Source organism: Leopardus geoffroyi, chromosome A1, assembly GCF_018350155.1.
Source record: "Leopardus geoffroyi isolate Oge1 chromosome A1, O.geoffroyi_Oge1_pat1.0, whole genome shotgun sequence".
NCBI classification, from domain to species: Eukaryota; Metazoa; Chordata; class Mammalia; order Carnivora; family Felidae; genus Leopardus; species Leopardus geoffroyi.
The window spans coordinates 68492258-68514499 of NC_059326.1; the positions used below are offsets into that span (position 1 = coordinate 68492258).

General features: G+C 42.5%; 1 protein-coding gene across 1 annotated transcript in view; it reads left to right on the forward strand.

Annotated features, from left to right (window-relative positions):
* The window catches only part of HS6ST3 (heparan sulfate 6-O-sulfotransferase 3), a 665274-nt gene extending 649727 nt beyond the window's left edge, over window positions 1–15547 (forward strand). The window contains exon 2 of the mRNA XM_045480919.1: window positions 8481–15547. Coding sequence (XP_045336875.1) covers window positions 8481–9189 — 709 coding nt within the window. The 3' untranslated portion in view covers window positions 9190–15547. The remainder of the gene's footprint in view (window positions 1–8480) is intronic.
* Window positions 15548–22242: the final 6695 nt, after the last annotated feature.

Below are 22242 nucleotides of genomic sequence, written 5' to 3' on the forward strand. Positions count from 1 at the left end.
GAGATGAATCACATAAATTATGGTACATCTATAATTGGAATATCACACTCTTATAGAAAAATATTAAATAAAACAGAAAAAGTGTTCACTCTGTAGTTTTGACTTAAAGTGCAGGTTAAGGGAGCCTGGGTGGCTTAGTCGATGGGGTGTCTGACTTCAGCTCAGGTCATAATCTCTCAGTTCGTGGGTTAGAGCGTGACATCGGGCTCCGTGCTGACAGCTCAGAGCCTGGAGCCTGCTTGGGATTCTGTGTCTCCCCTTCTCTCTCTGCCCCTCCACTACTCGCACAGTCTCACTCTGTCTCTCAAAAATAAATAAATGTAAAAAAACCCTTTTTCTTAAAATTACAGGTTAAAAATATCATGCTCATTTATGACCCTTAATCTATAAAGAAAAATATATATTTATCTGTGGTTATATATGAGTGAAATGCTTACACATAATTTTAATTTTTTTTTCTTTTTTGCTATTCTGCATTGCTCATATTTTCCATAGTGGCATGAAAATCAATGTATTGCATTTATTTTTTTTTTAATTTTTTCATTCATTTTTGAGAGAGAATGAGAACACAGCAGGGGGGTGGACAGAGAGAGAGGAAGACACAGAATCTGAAGCAGGCTCCAGGGTCCGAGCTGTCAGCACAGAGCCCGACATGGAGCTCGAAACCACAAACTGTGAGATCATGACCTGAGCTGAAGTCAGACACTTAACAAACTGAGCCATTCAGGTGCCCCGATGTATTGCATTTCCAACTGGGGGAAGGTGGGGAATCACTGATTTAAAAACAAAAAAGGGTTGGGGCGCCTGGGTGGCGCAGTCGGTTAAGCGTCCGACTTCAGCCAGGTCACGATCTCACGGTCCGTGAGTTCGAGCCCCGCGTCGGGCTCTGGGCTGATGGCTCAGAGCCTGGAGCCTGTTTCCGATTCTGTGTCTCCCTCTCTCTCTGCCCCTCCCCGGTTCATGCTCTGTCTCTCTCTGTCCCAAAAATAAATAAACGTTGAAAAAAAAAAAAATTTAAAAAAAAAAAAAAAAAACAAAAAAGGGTCAAACCAGCTACATCTAAAAGTATTCTCCTTCTAAACCTATCAGGTACACTGGCAGGAAAAGTGATGAGAAGTGTCTCTCCTCCTGAGAGGAGGAGAGGAGGGCTGTGGGCATTCCTCTCCCCTCTATCTTACCAACTGAAAAGAGTCAAGATCTCTGGGTAGTACATAAAATAAAAAGGCCTTAGCCAAAAGGGTCTGGCTGCTTTGTAAGTCGCCGCAAGGGAGGAGCAGTGGCAGCTGGGTGGGGGACGTGTAGCTTCTGTGTGAAGTAAGATAACCACGCATGCATGTCTCCATTTTCTCATCACAATACTGGACATCCTTGGAACCAATCGCTCTGACACACACCATTGTCAGCCTCTGAAAGTTCTTTATTACCATACTTAACAATCATAGTTCCCAATTTCCCATTTGCTTAGAACATCATTCTTAAATTCCTTAATTTGTTTTCAAGGCTCGAATAAAAGGCCTTTTCATCACTGTGTCAAAGGGCAGTCTGATTGCCAAGCTCTAACTGCCACCATTCCGCCTATCAGATACAGTATAATGCAGATAACACTCTACTGAGATAATGAAGAATGGGTAGCCCATAATGAGTGTGCAGCTCTAAAGAGAGTCAAGAAATTAATTCCATTCTGAGCATTTGGAAAATGACTCCAGTACGCAGTACAGCGGGGCAGAAGGGGAGCTAAGTGTCACTATTTGAAAATGCGCACATCAGCTTACGTTTAAGGTGTATACTGTTAGATGTCTGTACCACTCCTTTGGGAGGACCAAAGATCTCCGTCAGATGACCCCCAAGTCCACCTTCCAACTGTTCACAAGGTTCTTTGTGAGATGCTGAGCTTTGGCAAAACTTGATTAGGTAGGGAAAACTCACTGAAAAGTGTACGGTGAGAGGAAGGTGAAGAAATTGATTATTTTCCATACACTTCACAAGATCTAGGCTAAGAGAAACCATTAGCCTGGGTAACCTTTTGTTGGTCCAGGCACCAAGTTCAGTTTCCCGGGGGTATCACTATCAGAATCCCTGAGACAGTAGCTGATAAAATATTTTTTCATTCCACAAACATTGAACAACTGAATATCCATGTTGTATAAAGTCGTGCACCATATGCTCCGGGTGAAACAAGAAGAGTGAGGCATGACACCTGTTCAAGGGATAGGACAGTCACTGGTCACTGGAATGAAGATAAAGTATCAATGGCACATGTTACAGGGGAGTAGAAGCTCCTTCCTCAGAGGACATCACAGGGTGTTGGCTGGAGGAGTTTCTACTTGAGCTGTTTTTTCTGAATGCACAGAGCTGTGGACCATGGAGCTACTAATTTTGTTGCTTGATTTTACAAGGGTTAATCTAGTGGTGGAAGGAATATATTTATTAAATCTCTCCTGTGAACGTAGCATTTTGTAGATTCTTCTAGATGTGTTTTCAATGGCTAGGCAAGTGATAGCCTCATAAAACTATTTTTTAATCACCACATGCAGGGTGATTCTAGAGACGTCTACTCTCATTCCACCATTTTGATGGGCATACTGGCTCTGCCTTCTTTCATTTAGGAATTGAAAAGGAAGGATGAGGTAAAAAGGAAGAAGAATATACAGAGGGAAAGGTAGTTTGGAGGAAGCTGGCAATGTGGAAGTAGGGAAGGAAGGATGACAGATGGGTGCATGATAGGCATCTGTCCCTGATTCTTCCTCATCCACACCGATGGTTCTGGGCTCTTCCCCGCTGGCCCTTCACCACAGCTACCAAATGTCTCTCCTGGCTCTGCCTACTTCTGTCTACACTGAATGCTGTTGCTAAATGAGTCTTCTTAAATCAACACATTTCCCATTTGGGGAATAGACAGTTGTATTCAGAGCCCATGACTCCTTGGACTCAGCATCCTATTGTAGCTCCCACCCATTCATATATTAAACAAACATTTTGTGAAAGGCACAACATGAACCTCCTGGTCTAACCTAGACCACTCTTCTCTCCGTACATTCGTAACTATTCTCTTAAATATTGCCTGTTCACTCCTTACCTCCGTAACTTGCTACACAATGGCTTTTTCTAATCGACCACCATTACACACACAATACTTGAGGGCATTTTATTCTTTTTTTATGTTCTCCACATTTGTTAGAGCAGATCCTTACACATAACAAACCCTCGATAAGCGTGTGTTAATTAAATGGCTTGCTAGTTAAAGAGATGAGCAATTATACAATAAACTGCTTGGTGAAATACAGATTTTTGAAGCAATAGGGAAGAAAACTAGTAAGCTTAACATTTTTAAAAAGCCACCTCATCGCTACTAATTACCTGTTGCTTGAACACTCTACTTTTTACCCAAAGTCTGTGTTGACTGTGTCTCTCTGCACGTGGACCATCACAATCAAATGATGGATACACTCATAGATTATGTATCTTTTTACACTTTTCACACATTTTAAACAGTCAAAAATAATATTGGATTCGTTTTAGGAAAGAAGATAGTGGCATATTTATCAAAGGCGATATTAACCTTAGTTATTAAAATACAGGGGCGCCTGGGTGGCGCAGTCGGTTAAGCGTCCGACTTCAGCCAGGTCACGATCTCGCGGTCCGTGAGTTCGAGCCCCGCGTCGGGCTCTGGGCTGATGGCTCAGAGCCTGGAGCCTGTTTCCGATTCTGTGTCTCCCTCTCTCTCTGCCCCTCCCCCGTTCATGCTCTGTTTCTCTCTGTCCCCAAAATAAATAAACGTTGAAAAAAAAAAAAAAGAAAAAAAAATACATTTTAATCTCATTTGATGATCATTTCTTTTATGTGGCATCGTGTATTGAACATCTGCCGTGAGCAGGACTTTGTGTGAGGTGTTGTGGGACATGAGGCCTGAGTCCAGTTATCAAAAAGGAGATTCAAGGGTAGAGGTGATCACGATGTTCACGTGCAGGTTAAAAGTGCAGTGAGTAATGCATGAAACCCCAGAGGCTGGAAAAATCAGGCAAGGTGGAGTTGGGCCACAAAAGGCCAGGCAGCAGTTTGCAAGTGAGCGAAAGACAAGTCAAAGACTGAAGGAGGGCAGTCATGCCTCTGTGCTGCATGTAGAATTGTTTGATGTGATTCCCTCAGAGCAGAGCAGGACGTTCAGGTGGTTCTAAAGCAGCCGTGGAAAAGTGTGTTTTCTGTGGCCCTGAACTTGAGTAAGCCACGATGGCCCAGATGATCATCATCAGTTAAAATCATCCTTGAACTAACCAAGGTGACTTGTTCCCTAATCTTCCCGAGCACACCCCATATTTGCCATCATTACCTTGGGGGCCCAAGAATGACAATTCGAAAGGGCTGCAATTGCTTTATAGACATTCTTAAATGAATTCGCCCAAACTCTCGATGAAGTTGGTGGCAAACGGACGACCTGCTGACAGAATGCTGTCACCGACAAATAAAGTTATCTGTCTTGGAGATTGCTCTGGTCCCAGGAGACTGGTAGAACATTCCCTTACCGTGGTAGTTAGCAATTTTTTCACTGCAACAAAATCACTGGGTGCTGGAGATCCCCTTGAGGGTGATGTGTTGGTAATCTCTGAGTCCCTGATGTCTCCTACCCACCCTACCCCACCCCCCCCCACGTGCTTACCAAACACAAGGGGCTCAATTAACATTGGCAGAATTAACAAATGAATGAATGGTAGATGAGGGAGGAAAATAGTAGTTTACTAATTTCTGTTTCCCAAATCTGAGGGGAGTTGAAGTCAACTGCAAGGACGGTGTCTGAACAGATGACGCCGTACCTAGGCTAGGAGATTGCGTTAGGAAAGACGGAGAGAGTGGATGAAGACCTCCACACTGTGGCCATAACAGGCTTTGCTAGGGAGCTGGGGCTAGTCTTTCTCTGTTCTTTGCTTTACCTTCCATTGTGCTGTTGAACAAGAAAGGCGTACAAAAGAAACTTGCAAATTTAAGTAGTGTGGCACCCTCTAAGACTTCTCCCTAGAAACTGAATCAGGAGTCTGGAGAACAGAAGATAATGAGTACGTGTTGTTCTTTGGAGTGAGCAGAAGATTCATAAAACCTGAGCAAAGCTTGTATGCTGCACATGTGGGCGTGTGGCCTGGACATAGACATCATTTCAACAGTGATCTTTGCAGTTTTCTGTCTGAAAGGAGAGAAGCAAATGAAAATGGAAAAGTAGAGATGAGAAAAAATTATTTAATTGATCATGTTTAAGTGTTTTGTCTTTCACCAGTAGTTGAGTGCTCTTCAACCCATTGTTTTATTTTTACTGTTTTTCTAAATTTCTATTTTGAATCCTTGGCAGGATTTAAACAAGGAAACACAACATACATGAGAATATGTCTGACTAAAGCAATACTTAAATGCGAAGGGCCATTCCTTTACGGAACCATGAGATTGGGACAACTTTGTACTCCGTCAATGTAAATGTCCCACTAGTACATTTCTGTGTCTTGATGTCAGAGTTTTACGTATAAATTGATCTCTTACCTATTTACCTGGCAGAACCTGAAGACATTTGGGACTTATTTTACTCATGTAAACATCATCCTACAGCTTGGGTGGTCATTGTTAACTGCGGTGTTAAATTGAATAAAGTTAAATTTGAAACCAATACCATTTTAAGCCAAGCCAGGTTCAGTCAGCTTTGAGACCCTGTAAATTTCCAATGGAACGAGGGCCCCAGCAATTCTATGGCCAATTTTCCCGAGTCAGACAAAAGCCACTAAAATTCCAGGAGCAGATTCCAGTTAAACCTTTACGTCACAAACCGTTGTAATTCCTGGCCATAAAACCCTCCAGCTCCTATGATAATTTAAAAAATCTAGATTGTTTCTAACCCTGAGACACATGAATGAGGTGGAGACTTATCAACTGATTGTCATCATGCGTTTTCCTTAAATCCTTTTTTTGTGTGTGTTTTCTGTTCTGCCCAATTAACAGGAAAATCTTAAATTTTCCATTTGTGGTCTCTGTCCCAATTTAAAGATCGGTCTGCTTTAGATTGTTCTGTCTTGAAGTGTTTGGCATCCTTAATGAGTTATGTGACTATCATCATTATTGTGTTTCTATATTTATTATGCAATTGTCTTGTGAAATAAACATCAGTCTCTGCTTATAAAATGTAAACATGAACAAGCCCTGAGATGGGACCAAAGCAGGATTAAGTAATGACACGTCATATAGCGTTCAACCATAGTAATACCTACTCTAAACAAAACTTCGCCATCAACATTTCGTCGTGGAGCCCAGAAGCTGTATCAAGTTGTTTTCTGCTTTCCCTACTGACCTTTCATGAAATTTTCTCCCACTGATGGAATTGTCATTCTGTCACAGTGAAAGACAATGGAGTAACATAAAATGGGGCCTGGCCACAGCAAGGGCTGGGGCTGGCCTGTCTGTGGTCAGCACATTCCTCTTTCTAATTTAAGGAGACGCTAGCATTCCTTAAGGTAGTGCAGTTTCATTAGCACGTTTCAAACTGTCTGGCTAGACATTCAAAATAACTGAATATAGTAAATGTGTACTTTCAAATATTATAGTTCATCTATTCCTATTTACTTATTTATTTTAATGTGTATTTATGTTTGAGAGAGAGAAACGGAGAGACAGAGCATGAGCAGGGGAGGGGCAGAGAGAAAGGGAAACACAGAATCTGAAGCAGGCTCCAGGCTCTGAGCTGTCAGCACAGAGCCCAACATGGGGCTCGAACTCATGAACTGCGAGATCATGACCTGAGCCAAAGCCCAATGCTTAACCGACTGACACTTAGCCGACTGAGCGACCCTGGAGCCCTATCAACTCCTTTTTAAAAGCAGCATCAAAAGTAGTGCACCCTCAAAGCCCTTATGTTTGTCATTGCTTTTCCTGGGTATTAAGTTTAAAAAAAAAAAAAATCCAGGTTAGCTTGGCCAAGGGAAGACCAGTCTTCCTTTCTGAGCTCTTCAGGACCATTTGTCTGCTCAGGGGCATTCTGACTGTCACTCCTCGTCCCAGTGGTGGGTGGGCAGCTCATTCCATTGGGAGGCAGCTCAAATCATGAGAAGGGTTTTCCTCATTTTAATCAATATTTACTTTCCTGTAATGCTTTGTGTCTTTACCTATCTACTTTTCCAACTCTCTTCTTGCCTCTTTACAGTTTTCTTGCCTCTTAAAGCCAGAAGCACCCTGATCTTTACAGAATCATTCCGAAGCTAACCATTTGAAAGACATATTTCTTCTCAATGTTCCATCTGATGCCAGTAGAGAAGACCTGTGCTTATAATAACCACAGTACCTGACAACTAATAGGCATTCAAGGGGCCTGGGTGGCTCAGTCAGTAAAGCGTCTGACTTCGGCTCAGGTCTGATTTCGCAGTTTGTGGGTTCGAGATCCACATCGGGCTCTGTGCTGACAGCTCAGAGCCTAGATCTTGCTTCAGATTCTGTGTCTCCCTCTCTCTTTGCCCCTCCCCTGCTTCATGGTTCTTCTCTCTCTCTCTCTGTCTCTCAAAAATAAACTTTTTTAAAAATTAAAAAAATAGACATTCAATAAATATTAATTAATATTTTTAATTTTTTTAAATATTTAATATTTAATATTATTTTTAATATTTTTATTTTTTAAATAGCAATACAGTACATAGGAAAGCACAGAAGTGTTAAAATCAATAGGCCTGGACTCCATTGCAGTTCAAGTATTAATTCATTCTAGGATCTTAGGCTGTGTTTTCACCTTTCTCAGTCTCTATGGTCTCAGCTTTGAAGAAAAAAATGTTATGATAAAGAACCTTTCATGAAATTGTGTTGAGGATTATCTGTGCTAGTATCATAAAGCACCTGTCGCAGCTCTTAGTACACAGTAGGTGTTCAGTGAACATCAGTCTCCACATACAACACATCGTCCCCCAACCCCACCTACCTTGTAATCCAAAACAGCAGTGTAAACAGGCAAGACTAAGGAGGTTTGGCTCCCCGCTTTGCCCTTTTTGGTCCCACAACCTTGGATAAATCACTTTGCCTCCTTGCACGTTTCCCTGTCAAATAGCCCCACATCTGCTACAAAGGTTTGTTGTAAGGATCAAATAAAACATTGGTTGGAGAATAACTTTGAAAACTCTTGGTGTGTTTTCTTAACATAAGGTATTGTTATTTCTGGTAGTAATTTATCAGTGAAGAAATTGCTTAATGAATGAATGACCTATTCCCCCACCATATCTCTCCCCACACTGGAGCAGGGAGGAAATACCCAACAAATGAATGGTATTGAAAACCGGTCCATGCATGTTTATGGAAATATCACATTTGGGAACATTTGCCTGATAGGTGCAAATCCAAGCAACGACGCTCGCATGAACATTTGGCAGAAGAGGCAATTGACTCAGTGCTGATATAAACACAACGGAGGTTCAGAATCCCAGAGCTGTGGTTGTCAACGACTGACTGACCCTCTTCCTTCTAATTTCTTCCAGGAATTTCTATTACATCACCATGTTACGGGATCCAGTGTCGCGTTACCTGAGCGAGTGGAAACACGTCCAGAGAGGGGCCACGTGGAAAACCTCCCTCCACATGTGTGATGGGAGAAGCCCCACCCCTGATGAGCTGCCTACCTGCTACCCCGGGGACGACTGGTCTGGGGTCAGCTTGCGGGAGTTCATGGACTGCACCTACAACCTGGCCAACAACCGCCAGGTGCGCATGCTGGCCGACCTGAGCCTGGTGGGCTGCTACAACTTGACTTTCATGAATGAGAGCGAGAGAAACACCATCCTGTTACAGAGCGCGAAAAACAACCTGAAGAACATGGCCTTCTTTGGGCTCACGGAATTCCAGAGGAAGACTCAGTTTCTCTTTGAGAGGACATTCAACCTCAAGTTTATCTCCCCCTTCACGCAGTTCAATATCACGCGGGCTTCCAACGTGGACATCAACGAGGGCGCCCGCCAGCGCATCGAGGAGCTCAACTTCCTGGACATGCAGCTTTACGAGTATGCGAAGGATCTCTTCCAGCAGCGCTACCACCACACCAAGCAGCTAGAGCACCAGAGGGACCGGCAAAAGAGGCGGGAGGGGCGCAGGCTGCAGCGGGAGCACAGGGGCCACCGGTGGCCCAAGGAGGACGGGAACACAGACGGGGCAGTCACCGAGGACTACAACAGCCAGGTGGTGAGATGGTGACCCCCTGCGCTCTCCTTCCTCAGGACGGGGGCGGGGGGATGAGCAGGCGCACCGACCTTCTGTGGCGTTGGTTACCTTGGAGAAGGATGGGCCTTTTGGAGGACACCTGGCTGTAGGTGGCTTGATTTGGACACCTGCTTCCTCTTTGTCTTCATCCTTGCCCAGCTGGAGAGGATCTGTCTTCTTCTTCTTTTTTTCCCCTGACGTTTTTCAATCCATGATATTAAGTAGGGTAGGGATGCATCTGACTTAGACGTCCTTAGAAGCTCAAGGAGAGAAGCACCAGAAAGAAACAGTTCTTGAAAACATCCTTTGCAGCAGCATGGGAACCCACAGAGGCACACATGAAAAGCCAAATTATGGCTTGGATGTTCTGCTGAAACTGGTCTGTTTCACACGGCCTCTAATGGAAATACTGGTCTGTCTAGAGAGAAAGAGAAAGAAAGAAGTCCCCTTCCACCCTTAAATGAGGTTTTACGCCAACCCTCGCTTTGCTGTTCGCTCTCATCTTGAACCGGGTGCGAATGAGGTTCAAATCATAAGTAGCGGTGTTTTGTTGTTGCAGCTGTTTTTAAACAAGGTCACCCTCCTATTGACGATCACTAGAGACTCACACCCCGCAAAGCCCCTGCATCTCAGCTCGGAGCCGTGCTGCATCTCCCGTCTTTTAGGGAATGGCTGGTAGAATCAGGACAGGCATGTCTCAGGACAGGCCCTGAGAAATGAACACTGGTAGTGGCATTTAAGAGAAAATGTGCTTATTAACAAGTGTCTAAGATCACCCTTTACCAATTTTATTTTCGTTCAAAAAGAATTGACTAATAAATTAAGAGCTGGGGGAAGCAGGAAGAAAACTCTATGTCTAACATTTCCAAACAGGCTACAGAACTTGTAGTGTTTCCAGGAGTATTTCCATTTTACCTCTTTGGAGCCGTCATCTTCTTTGATATGGTACTTCCAAGTTTGAAATTCTGCTATAGCACAGAGGCGAAGACGTTTAAAAAGAATGTGGCCCAAAGACTAGGAGCTTAGCTAGCCAGTATGCAAAAGATCTTTAGGGTCACTAAATAAATGATAACTGATTTATGCTAGGAGACACGGAACTCAGTGGGCCAGTTGTCCCAGGAGTTTAGACAGACTACCTCCCAACATCTTGACTATCTCCAGCCTGGTAACCTTCTTCTACCCACATGATCTTCTCCTCTTGTTAGACTATGCCCATAGCTGGCAGCTCGGGCTGGAGTGTGTGAGACAGGACCTGAAAATGTGCTGCATTGCCAATTGCTTCTCGTTTTCAATTTTTCCCAATCACAACTACAGGAACACCAAGTTTGTCGAATAATAAGGGGAAAAGCGGGGAAAAGGGGATAGAAAGCCCTTGCCTGGCATTCAGGAGCAGGATCAGAGCGGGTCAAGAGTTTCACAACATTGATCTGATCAGTCCTTTCAAGGAGCTCAAGGCAAAACGAGTGAAACCCCTAAATCAGATTGAAAAGCCTATTTCATTGATATCTAACATGTTTGATGTTTAAGCCAGCTTTACGTAAGCCACATCTCAGCCTCCAGAATAGTCTCTCTGGGGTTGAGAGTCAATCAACCCACAAGCATTCATGGAGTGCCTGCCTGCACAGAGGGGAGCCCAGTGTCTCCATCAAAGAGAGATTTGGAGAAGCGGCTTTGTACTTCTCTCACTACCCTTGGCTTCATCTGCCCCGTGAGGGGAGTATTATTGGGGGCCTCCCTTGTGTCCATCACTGTGGGGGGGCCCTTTTCATACTTTAAATCTATTCACAACGAGGTAGATATTATTAGGCCCAATTACGTAGATGGGAAAAGTGAATCCCACAGACAATAACCGGCTTCCTCATAGGTTGTATGCTAGATGTGGCGGACTGCAAGGTGCAAGCTCCTTTTACTCGTGTGTTCCATGAGGGATAAAAGCTTCCTGCCAATCATGCAAGAAGCCAGCTATTAAAGCCCAGAAGGATTTGTCTCTAACCCACGTGCGTGGCACAACTGTGCCAGCCCTGAGCCGGCCGTGACCCAGAGCCATGCCGCCTGGGGTGAGCCCGGACGTCTCCACATCCCTGGCCCACCAGCAAGCTGAGAGACTGATGACTTTTTAGGCAGTCATACTTTTTGAGACATATATAAGTTAAAGGGACCAAATAAACATTGCTTGTTAGTCGGTAGAAATTAGACTCACAAAATCTTACCCATGATTTGTTCCTGAGGTAGAGAGGGAAGAAGATGGCAGCTACAGTTAATGAGCAGCTCTCTCTCCATCGTCACATTTCGATGTTAGGATCTAATGTTCTGCCTAGAATGGTAGAGCTGCAAATTATCTGCTTGCCGCTGTGACACGCACACGTGCACACGCTCGCACACACACACTCACACAATAACAATCCAGTGTTTTGTCATGTGGAAAATCAAAACAAGTTAGAAAGCATTTGGATTGTTTCTTTTAAACTCACTTTAAATGTTTGGCAGGGAATTCATGCATAGCTGAGACTTGGAGGCAGCCTCTGCTGACTTCACACTGTTCCTTAGGCATCTCGGGATTTATATCAAAAGGCTCTTTGCCGCTGAAGGCGTGATGTATGGAGCTCCACTTGAGACCAGATATCAGGATGTTCAGAGGAGAAACCATCTCTTTGTGTTGGCCCGAGGCCAGTGCTGAGCAAATTAAAAAGACCGACACAGGCTTCCTCCCTCATATCATTTCATTCGAAAGCAGCACGCTTGTCATATCCCTGGGGTCCTATGTTGATAGAAATGAAGAGGTAGGGACACAGTTTGTTCTCCAAAAATTGACTGCACACCTACATGCTGAGTGAAGCTCAGAGAGGGGATGCTAACAGAAGACATCTGGATCTTGGGAGCCATGGGGAGTCAACAGCTTTAAGATCCAAAACCAAATCAATACCAGGTACATTGCTGTTAAAAGCCCAAGAGGAGGGGGAAAAAAATTCCCCAGGGGTTTCCACATCCTACTGACTCCTACAACACCCAGGTAGACATTCCTTCCCTTCTCTTGGCAAGGAGAGCCCCAGATTGGGACGGGGTGTCCTCGTGTGCATGTTCATGTGTGTGTGTTTAAATTATCATCAGGGACTAAGGTATGCTATCTCTTCTGTCTCTTTTTAATTTTTTGGCAGCCTACTCTTGCTAACCAGAGAAAGCCTGCCCTGAGAATTATTTGGATATTCCTTCTAATAACTAATAACACTAGCGATCAGTGTTGGGCAACAGCTAAGGATATCGTGTGTGCTATTAAAGAATTATAAGACCGTGTTTCTTATCACCTAGAGGAGGTAACTTGGTCATCGTCTAATCAAGGGTTTGAAATATGAGGACTTGTTCAAGCCTGAGTAGAGATAGTATTTATACAGGGAAGAAAGTCTACCAGAGATAGACCTGGCAAGGAGATGAGCACGGATCATTAAAACAAAAACAAAAACAAACATTAAATCCATAGGATAGGATTCCCACTTGGCCACTTTAACAGAGAAATTCAAAATAATAATGACTTCAAGGAGATCAAAGCCATTGTCCTCTCATTTAAAAGACAAACTGGTCGGATAGCTCTGGTGAGTTACAGAAGCCCAGGCCCCCTCTTTGTTGCTCTTTCATACGAACACGTGCCTTCCACCTCATGATGCAAGGTGCCTGCTGCCGCTCCTGCCATCTTGTTTGTATTTCAGAAAACAGAGAGGGCACGGAAGGAAGTTGCAAATATCGCTTCCACTCACATCTCATGGGCTAGAACCTAGCCATTAGCTACAAGTAAACAAAGGATGCCACGAAATGTCTTCCTTATTGGTTGCCATGCACCTTGACCAACAGGGGGGAATCTATTATTAAAGACGCAATGTGAAACTTAATACTGATAAAACTATCAGTCTCTGCCACCAAAGGGAATTGAAAAATATTTCGAGTGCTCTTCAGAGTTCTCTATTCTGTCATATGTTTTGCAAAGGATAAGATTAAAATTCGTAACTTTGTATAGCATTTAATGCTTTCCAAACATTTGTACACTCAGTATCCCATTTTATCTCCACTACTTTCTTGTGTGTTAGCTACAGAGGACCTCTATTCATTATCCCATCTGATAGTTTCACATGGGGATTCAGAGATGTTAAAAGATTTCTCAATTCTAGTTTATTAACAAGAAAGTTGCTTAGAGCCCCAGTCTTGACTTCATAGCCTTTGCTACTACTTTATGCTGTTCAGCATCAGTATCAGGATTGGGAATTGCAAGAATATGAAATCTAAGTCTTTACTGATCTATATCTTTCCTTACCTTCTTATAGAACTACTGACTTACAAGATACCAAGGAAACTGGTAGAGTTGGCTCACAACCCCTGCCTCCAATGAGGAATCATCTTATTAGCAGTGAAATGTCCAAGAGATGGGCAGTGTTTCAGGGGAGATTGAGAAGCACAGACGTTCAAACACCTCATGCTGGCTGTTCACCCCAGCCAATCCAAAATCCGATTCAAGATGAAGGTTGAGGGAATAGGCTCGCAACTCCTTAGGGAAGCTCAGTGTTAGAAATATCTAGAATCAGTAACAGCCTGAATAGTTAGGTGTGAGGAATGATCAATAGAACCCTGCTCAAAAAATCTCCCCTCCTCTCTACTTCTTCCCCAGGTCTCTGGAATTTTATCAGCAACTTATTGCTTTGGTTCTTAAAGGTTATATTTGGTGTTAAATGAGTCCCTTTGCACATTTGCCAGAGAGATTAAATGCTTTAAGCTGTCATAGGCTAACATCTTCACACAGAGTTGATCGTCTTCCTCTCTAAACTTGACCTCTAGCTGAGAAGAAAGTCCTGTATAATGGGATCATGCAGGGGTGGGGGTTTGGAAGAGTAGGAGTAACTATAGAGGAGGAGAGGGCTCCTAAAAGGGAAGCAGTCTTTCAAAGGTGAAAAGAATGGGAATTACATATGTGCCAGGAAATATTGAAAAATAGAAAAATGACATACGGTTTCTGTCCTCAAGAACAAGAGCAGGCTGAAGACATGTGGACGGTATTTCTTTGGGCCACTTAAAAGAGATGACAAGGGCATGAGGCTCATGAAACAGGACGAGAGCATCGACAGGACTGAAGGCTGAATGAGTTGGAAGGGTTGGATCAAAGGGAAACCTGGGTTGGACTTAGACAAAGGATACCCCGATCTGTTCACAGCTGCGTCTCCAAGGCTTTCCTTTCCCACAGTTATTGTGCCTCCACTGGTCATCAGAACTCCAACTGAAAGTCTCCCGGCTGGGTATCAGGGCAGCCTGAGTCTGATGAGTCCACCCAGTCACATCACCTCTGGGGAGCATGCAGAGAGAGGTTTCTTCTCCAAGGCACCTTCCTTATCCCCCTCCTCCGTTCTCCACGGGACAGAATCCTGCTGTCCTCCTACCACGTTCACCTGGACGCATCTGAATTAACCCCCTAAAACTTTGAATTAGCCCTTCTGGGCAAGTGGGTGAGTTCTGAGACCTGTGTGTTTTGTAGCCTCGTGGATGGAACACACATGGACCCATCCACGCCACACGTTGGCAAAACCAATCCACCTTGCAGAAGTGCTGAGATTTCCAGAAGGACTGGCCTTGCTATGAACACCAGCTACATCTGCAAGACCAAAGCCCCTGAACTTCCAGGCAAGGACTCGAGGTGACCTAACAAAACTCCAGATCTGAGAACGCCGAAGCACAGATGTTTCCGAAGCCTGTGTTCTGTTTCCTTTTCTACGGAAAAGGCTGCAACTGTCATCCTTTGACGCATTAAATGGAGCCTCTGCGCGATACGTGCTCTGCTGCACTGTGGGAACTCCTCAAAGGGCCAGATGTCAGTGCTGAAAGACCTCTCAGTTCTTGCCGGGGAAGACGGCGTTCTAAGGAAGCAGAGTTTGCGTGGCTTAGTTATTGTCACAGTTGCCCTCCACCAACCCATCATTTCTTTTGTTTGTAATCACATGGCCATCTTTTCTTTCCTTTTTCTCTTGTTTCTTTTTGTTCCCCAGAGGTACTTTCTGGGTTTTGTTTGCATTATTTTTCATTTAATGTATCAAAGATGAAAAATGTTGGAAAGAAAAATCTAGACTTTTATCTGGTGCCCCATTTTAGATGTAAAGATAGTTATCCAATAGATAGTAAATTATTTCACCTAAGAGATATTTCCTTTTGTTTCTGTGCAATAATATGTATGAACTCGGGTACTAGGAGATTGTATTGTGACATTATCAACCCTTATTGCTATTTAAAACATGATAGTTTGTAGAACTGAGGATCTCCATTGGTGTGAAGCACAATTTAATGAATAAGTTACCATATTAAACTGTTGTGATGTCAAGAACAATTGTTTTCCCCTGTGATTTTGTTAGACGTTTTTGCAAAATGAGAAAAGTTGGTCAAACACTTTAAGGGATTTATGGAAATTGAATGCATGGGATCAGCTTTGTCAAACTCTAAAGAATCCATGCTTTGGATACAAATGTGGCTATTGGATGTGAAGCTTTAGAAGCATAAAAGACAAAGAAAATATAGATTGGAACAATTTAAAATCTCTGAGGCCAGGGAGGATTTCACAGGCTCTCAAACACATAAGCTTCTAGAACCGTCGTTTTCGGTGGTCCTCCTGTTCTTTGTCCCCCTCCTCCCCACCCACCCCCACTACCCCCCCTCCCCCGGCACATTGAAATTCACTGTGAGCCCTGGAAAAGCAGCAGCCTGGGGAGCAAGGATGAGGGAAAGGTTTGACACAGAGTGGTGGGAGACAAAAACAGGAACTGAAGCAACGGAGTTTGGAACTGAAAAGAAATGAGAAAAGGAAGGAAAAGAGGGAGAGAGGAAAGGCAAGACAGGGAGAGAAAATGGAAGAAGAAGAAAACAACAACAATGGCAGCCGATGTGGGTTTCTCCACAATTTCTAAGTGTACAGTTTGTCCACATAGATTTTTTAATAAATAACTAGTTCCTACAACAAAAGCAAAGAAAGAATAAAATTAACTTCTAGTAGAGAAAAGTTCCTTCATTCAAAAAAATCCCCTGAATGGTGCATTTTATCATTTTCTTTTTATTCTGTGGAAGTGGGATTTGTGGATTCCTTCCTTGCTTATGGGTTCATGAGATTTAAAGCCTCAGAGAAATGTCACTTGACTGTGTTCCTCTAACTAGTGGGGATCATAGGCAAAGTCCCTAACTCTAGAGCAATTGGAGCAGCCATAGGAGAGGCTTCAAAAGACAATTGAAGTTAAATATAAACAAGTGTGCATTCCCCCACACCCCCACACACAGACATGCATGGACATTTTGTGGGCTTCTGTCTTCCAAGAAAAAAAACCAGATAAGTGAAGAGAAGAACGAAGAAATACTCAAGACTTCTTTCCCCCTTCACCATGAAAATACTGTTCAAGGTAAGACTGAAAGAAATGTCAAAAATATTACTGAAAATCTGCTCTCAATATAGTAAAGTTTCCCTTTCACAGGTCAGCTTTTACATAAAAATAAATTTGAAAATTAATAAAGGCTAATTTAAACATAATTATTTTATATATTACGTTAATTTTTTATTACAACATACTATGTGATCTTAGATCATTTGAAAAATGTGAGAAAAAAATGCATACATAATAGAGCCAAATCCTGACATTATTTTGACCTTTTCCTTTCATATTTTTATGTATTAGCAATTAGAGTAAAATTTTAAATAACAGATGTTTTAGGGAATTAGAATCATACAATCTATATAATGTAAATACATATATTAACTTCTTACTGCCATTCTTTGAAAATATAATTTTAATAGGTGCATGTAATTCTACCATTCCCGTATTTTGGGGCATTCTTGTTATTTTCAATGTTTCCACCAAATGACTAACACTGAAATGAATATCTGCATACATAAGTAGCATCTTTGTCTTTGTGCACGTGTTGGACAGAGGACAGTGGACTGCTTGATTGGATCTCCCCAACAACTGAGAAAGAAAACATATTCAAGGTTGTCAAAATAACGTAGCTGCAGCTAAATGAGTTGTGGGGGAAAAATGAACGTTATTCATATACTCAAAGAAAATTATATGTTATCTCTCCGGAACTGTCTTCCTGGCCCTGGGGGGAAGCGCACATTCCCGCAAGATGCTGGGAGTGTGGCTGCTGGCTGATAGCTCTCATCTGGGTCTGCCTGGAGCACCTGCCGCCTCCAAGGTCATGTCACCTGTAGAGACCAGGCCGTTTCTAATGACGTGGCTGCGGAGGCAAAGGCCAGGTCTTTTAACTGGGGACTTCTCGGCTCCACAGCACGTGCCTGTAGGGTCAGCTAAGGATTTCATTGTAAGACGCCTCAGTTCGCTTCCTGCCTCTGCCCTTCCTGGGGCCCTGACTCTCGGGACAGGTTGTTCTCAGTGAACCCTCCGCACACACACACACACCTCCTCTCCAGGGACCCAGGCTTGCCTGCGTTCCAGCCTCTAGGGCCTGCTGCTGCTGCTGTTGCTTCCTTCTAGCTCCCGTCCTGTCTTTGGAGCTCAGCTACGTTTTGAAAAGTTATTTTGGCATATTTGGTCCAACATTTCCACTTGTTTATGGTTGAAAGAGGAATCCGTGTTAGCTCAGTCTGACAAGTTTCTAGAAACAAGTCTGCTCTTATCAATTCTCTATTTCCATTGCTTTCTCATTATTGGCCGCTTCGTCACATTCTATTTCAAAACTCCAGATTTTCGTGATTAACTTTCACTCTCTTTCTGCTTTGGGGGGATTCCCTCTGTGTCTGCTCATCCCTCCCATAAACCTCTCTGTTAATATTCATTCCCTTTAATAAGATTTTTCTTTTCCTATTTGTGATTATATTTTACTTTATCATCCCACTTCTTAATTTTCATTTTCAAATATTAATCTTAATTTATGCACGGATATTTTTAATTTTATGCTTTATTTTATTTTTTAATGTTTTATTTATTTTTGAGAGAATGCAAGCAGGGGAGAGGCAGAGAGAGGAGGGACAGAGGATCCAAAGTGGAGTCTGCACTAACAGCAGTGAGCCTGATGCGGGGCTCGAACTCATGAACAGAGAGATCATGACCTGAGCTGAAGTCAGATGCTCAACCAACTAAGCCACCCAGGCTCCCCTTATGATTTATTTTAAATCCCACCATTTTCATCTGTCTCAATGCTTTGCCTTTCATTTTTGTTGACAGTTTATACTTTCACTTGCTTTTCTATAAGTTTATTTCAGTTTGTCATTGTTGGTTGTAACTGTCCCTTTACTTTGAAACAAATCCGTTTACTCCTATTATCTTTGATCAACATGTTGTGTTCAGACAAATCTGCCTGCAAAGTTTGTGCTTTCTAAACTCTACTGAGGTTCCTTTGGGGCTTTGTAAGTGGTCAGGTTTCATAAAAAATTCATGGATACCTGGAAAGAAAATGTATTGCATTATCAAATTACACACACACAAATGCATATACACGCACAAATATATATATATGCACATTTAACTTGTAGCACAAGTTAAATGATTATATACCAGGATATATATGTATTAAATATGTATTGTTCATGTATGTATTTATATTATATACACATATCTCGACTGTATGTGTGTGTATTTTTTTTAATCAAAGACACAGTGCATACTAAACTCTCCCACTGTAGCTGTGTATCATTTCATAACAGTTTTTAGTTTATATACTTTGGTGATTTGTTATCAAAGAATAAATAAGAATTTATTAGAGAGAATGTTCCACATTCTTTACTGATGAGGCAACCATTTTCAATATCAAATGACCCCCTTTGTATCATTTAATACTTTTTGCCTTCAATTCAACTTTCATTTTAATATTGTTTTCAACTTTTTATAATCTGTAACTAACATGTAGTTTAATTTTCCTTCACATAATTTGAGTCATGGTCTTTTCATTAGAAAATGGTTATAATTTATGGATTATTGTCTTCAGTTATTTTATGATTTCTACTACTTATGCTCCTTTCCTGTTTTATTTTCTGTTGTTTTCATAAGCTACAATTTCTTTGGAATCAGTGGTAAGAACGCAATCATATTTATTTGGCTTTCCTTGTGTAATCTGAAGATATTCACATTTATATAAATGCAAGCATTTATCGGTTTCCCCATCATACTTCCAAGTGTTTAATATTTTAATACCTGAAGTAATAGCCCTGGATTAGAAATAATATGAACGTTTAGATTTGTAGTGTTATTGCTGTTGTCATATCGTCATTGTAGCTAGCATTATAATTATATCAAAAGGAGATGGGAGAGTAAAAATAGGCAAACTGTTACTTTCATCCTAATCTGGAAATACTGAGTTACTTTCAAAGCCAAAATCCTCACACTTCTGGGTGAGGCTTGCATGTATCTGATCATTTAAATTATTTAAACAGTTGTCACACGTGAAATAAGAAGATATATGCTAAAGAGGAAATTAGGACCTCACAAATTGGGTTTGAAAGCCATGGGGGGCAGCTAGCTTTCAGGATGTCCTCAGTTCCTGTGAATCGTATGTTTGTTCAGAGAAAGAAGAAATCAAAGGAGTGAAAATTCTATCAGGACTCTAGAAATGCAATTGTCCTCAAGTTTAATTTATGACTAACTAAACCCATCCTAATATACACAAAAGGGGGAATTGAACCTAGCAGGGATATATTTTAAGAATATAATTTAGGGGCGCCTGGGTGGCTTGTCGGTTGAGTGACAGCCTTTTTTTTTTTTCAGTTCAGGTCATGATCTCACAGTTCGTGAGTCTGAGCCCCACATCGGGCTCTCTGCTGTCAGCACAGAGCCCCCTTCGGATCCTCTGTCCCCCCCTCTGCCCCTCCCCTGCTCATTCTCTCTCTCTCAAAACAAATAAACCTTACAAAAAGAATATAATTTAAAATATTTCTGAGTGAAAACATTGGCAATCTTAAAATCAAGGTAACAGTTATTGAATAAAGAATTTTTTTCTCAAAAGGAAAGGCGGCGCCTTCACAAATTCACGCGGCTCACTTTATCTGGGGCACAGCCAGGTGCTGATGCCCTCCCCTCTCGTCACTGTACCTACAGGTGTTGGATGACACAGAGTCATTATGTCTTTGCAAACCAGGGCATCACTCCCAGGAGCTCTGCCAGTTAAGTTTCAAATGGAAGCATATATATTACTGTTCTAAGAGGTCACTGCTGACAGTATTCCCACGTTCAGCTGCAAGCCACAGCCAGTAATCCCGCAGCCACCCCCATGCTGCTCCCCATTGAAAGGTAGACCAGCACCCCACATAGGAAGCTCAGTCACAGCTGAAGAGCCACAATCCCCATCTGATGTCATCAGCTTCTTTGCTCTCTAAGGGAGAAAGCCTTCCCTAGTTAAGATCTTGAACTTTAGAAAACGTGCTTGATACATTCAGCATCACGCTATGACGTTGTGCATCTTGGTGTTAGTACTCAAAGTCATTGGAGCAAGTTTTTAGGAATTTTCAACAGCCCCCAAATTCAGATTAGCTACTTTTTGTCCCCCTTAATAATTTCTGTAATTGGGTTGAAGGTCAATAGAGACTCCACAATATCTTTACCACCTTCTAAATCTACAGACTGATGACAATGACAATTGAGCTCTTTTCAATATCTCTTTCCTACCTTTCTTTTTATTATTCCTTTGTCTTTCCATTTTAATAAATGTTCACTAAACTTTCTAAGAGCGGGGCATGATGCTGGATGCTAAAGTTAAAAGAATAGGGCCCATCTGATGTCTTCGGCAATCTCTAGCACTCACAGGCCAAGTGACAGGTGTGCTGGAAAAGGCTCTTCCCTTGGCCCCAGTCATGCCTCAGAAAACCTCTCCTCTTTCCACATCTAGACCTGCACACTCCACCTTTCTTACCCTGTGTTGTACGTGGTTTATTCTGGATCTGCATTTTGCTCTGTTCTCAGACACTGTCAGGCTAGACAGTCTTCCCTCCTCTTGTGCCCTAACCCACGACCACAGACCAGCTCTACCTTGTTCCATGCTCAGCTCAGCAGCCTGGCATCCAGCCCACACACAGACCTGGGTTTTTGGCTGCCCAGGATTGAAGGCCAGGGGCATCCTTGGCTCCCTTTCATCCTATAACCTTGACATAAGACCTTGAGGATCAGGCACAACTTCTGCACATTCATCATTGTTTAATAGCACTTACACTGGCACATAGTAAATAGTATATATTTGATGAGTGAATTAGTAGGTGAAAAAAATCAATGAGAGAGTGAATCCAACTTGTCCTCTTGGGCAAGCTAAGCAAATCCCAGGGTGACCACAATGGCCCATGTTCTGACCAGTCCCAATAGTGCTCTCTAGACCCCTGTCTTTGGTGAACTAATAACCACCTGCACCTAAATGTCTTCCACTCACCCCTCAATTCAACTTATATAAAATGAAATAAATTAGCTTCTTTTCTATCTGAATTAGTCTTTGGTTCCTTCTGTTCTGCCTCACCCCCACTCAGTCATGAACTGTGCAGCCTATAAGGTCACTTGAGGCAGAATACCCGCCTACCCCTGACTCTTCTTACCATTTTTGGCAACTCTACCTTCAGCATCCATCCCTGCTCTCCATTTCCACAGCCACAGCCTGTAGACCTTCCTGTCTCATCCAGTCTGCCAGTAGGAGCTTCTTATACCCATTTTAACCTTCACAGAAACACTCTGAGGCATTACAATTTTTTTTTAATTAGGAAATTGACTCATCAAAGAAAGTAAACAGTAACCACCTAATGGATACACAGTTGATAAATATTGGAACTAGGATTTGAGATCAGCTTTGCTTCTACCCAAAGCCCACATTCTACTATGAGATAATTGCTCTCCCAGCCTCCAAACCTTTTCCTCTCCTTATTCAAAGAACCGGTCATATCACTTCCCTGTTCAACCTTCCCAATGGTAATCCATTGACCTTAAGATAGAGTAAGCATGGCATTTAGGGCCCAGCAACCTCTCCCCACCACACTCACATTCTCCCACGTCATCTTCCGCTTTACTAAATCTGTCTTCCAGTTACACAGAATTTCTGAAGAATTCTACCTAATGG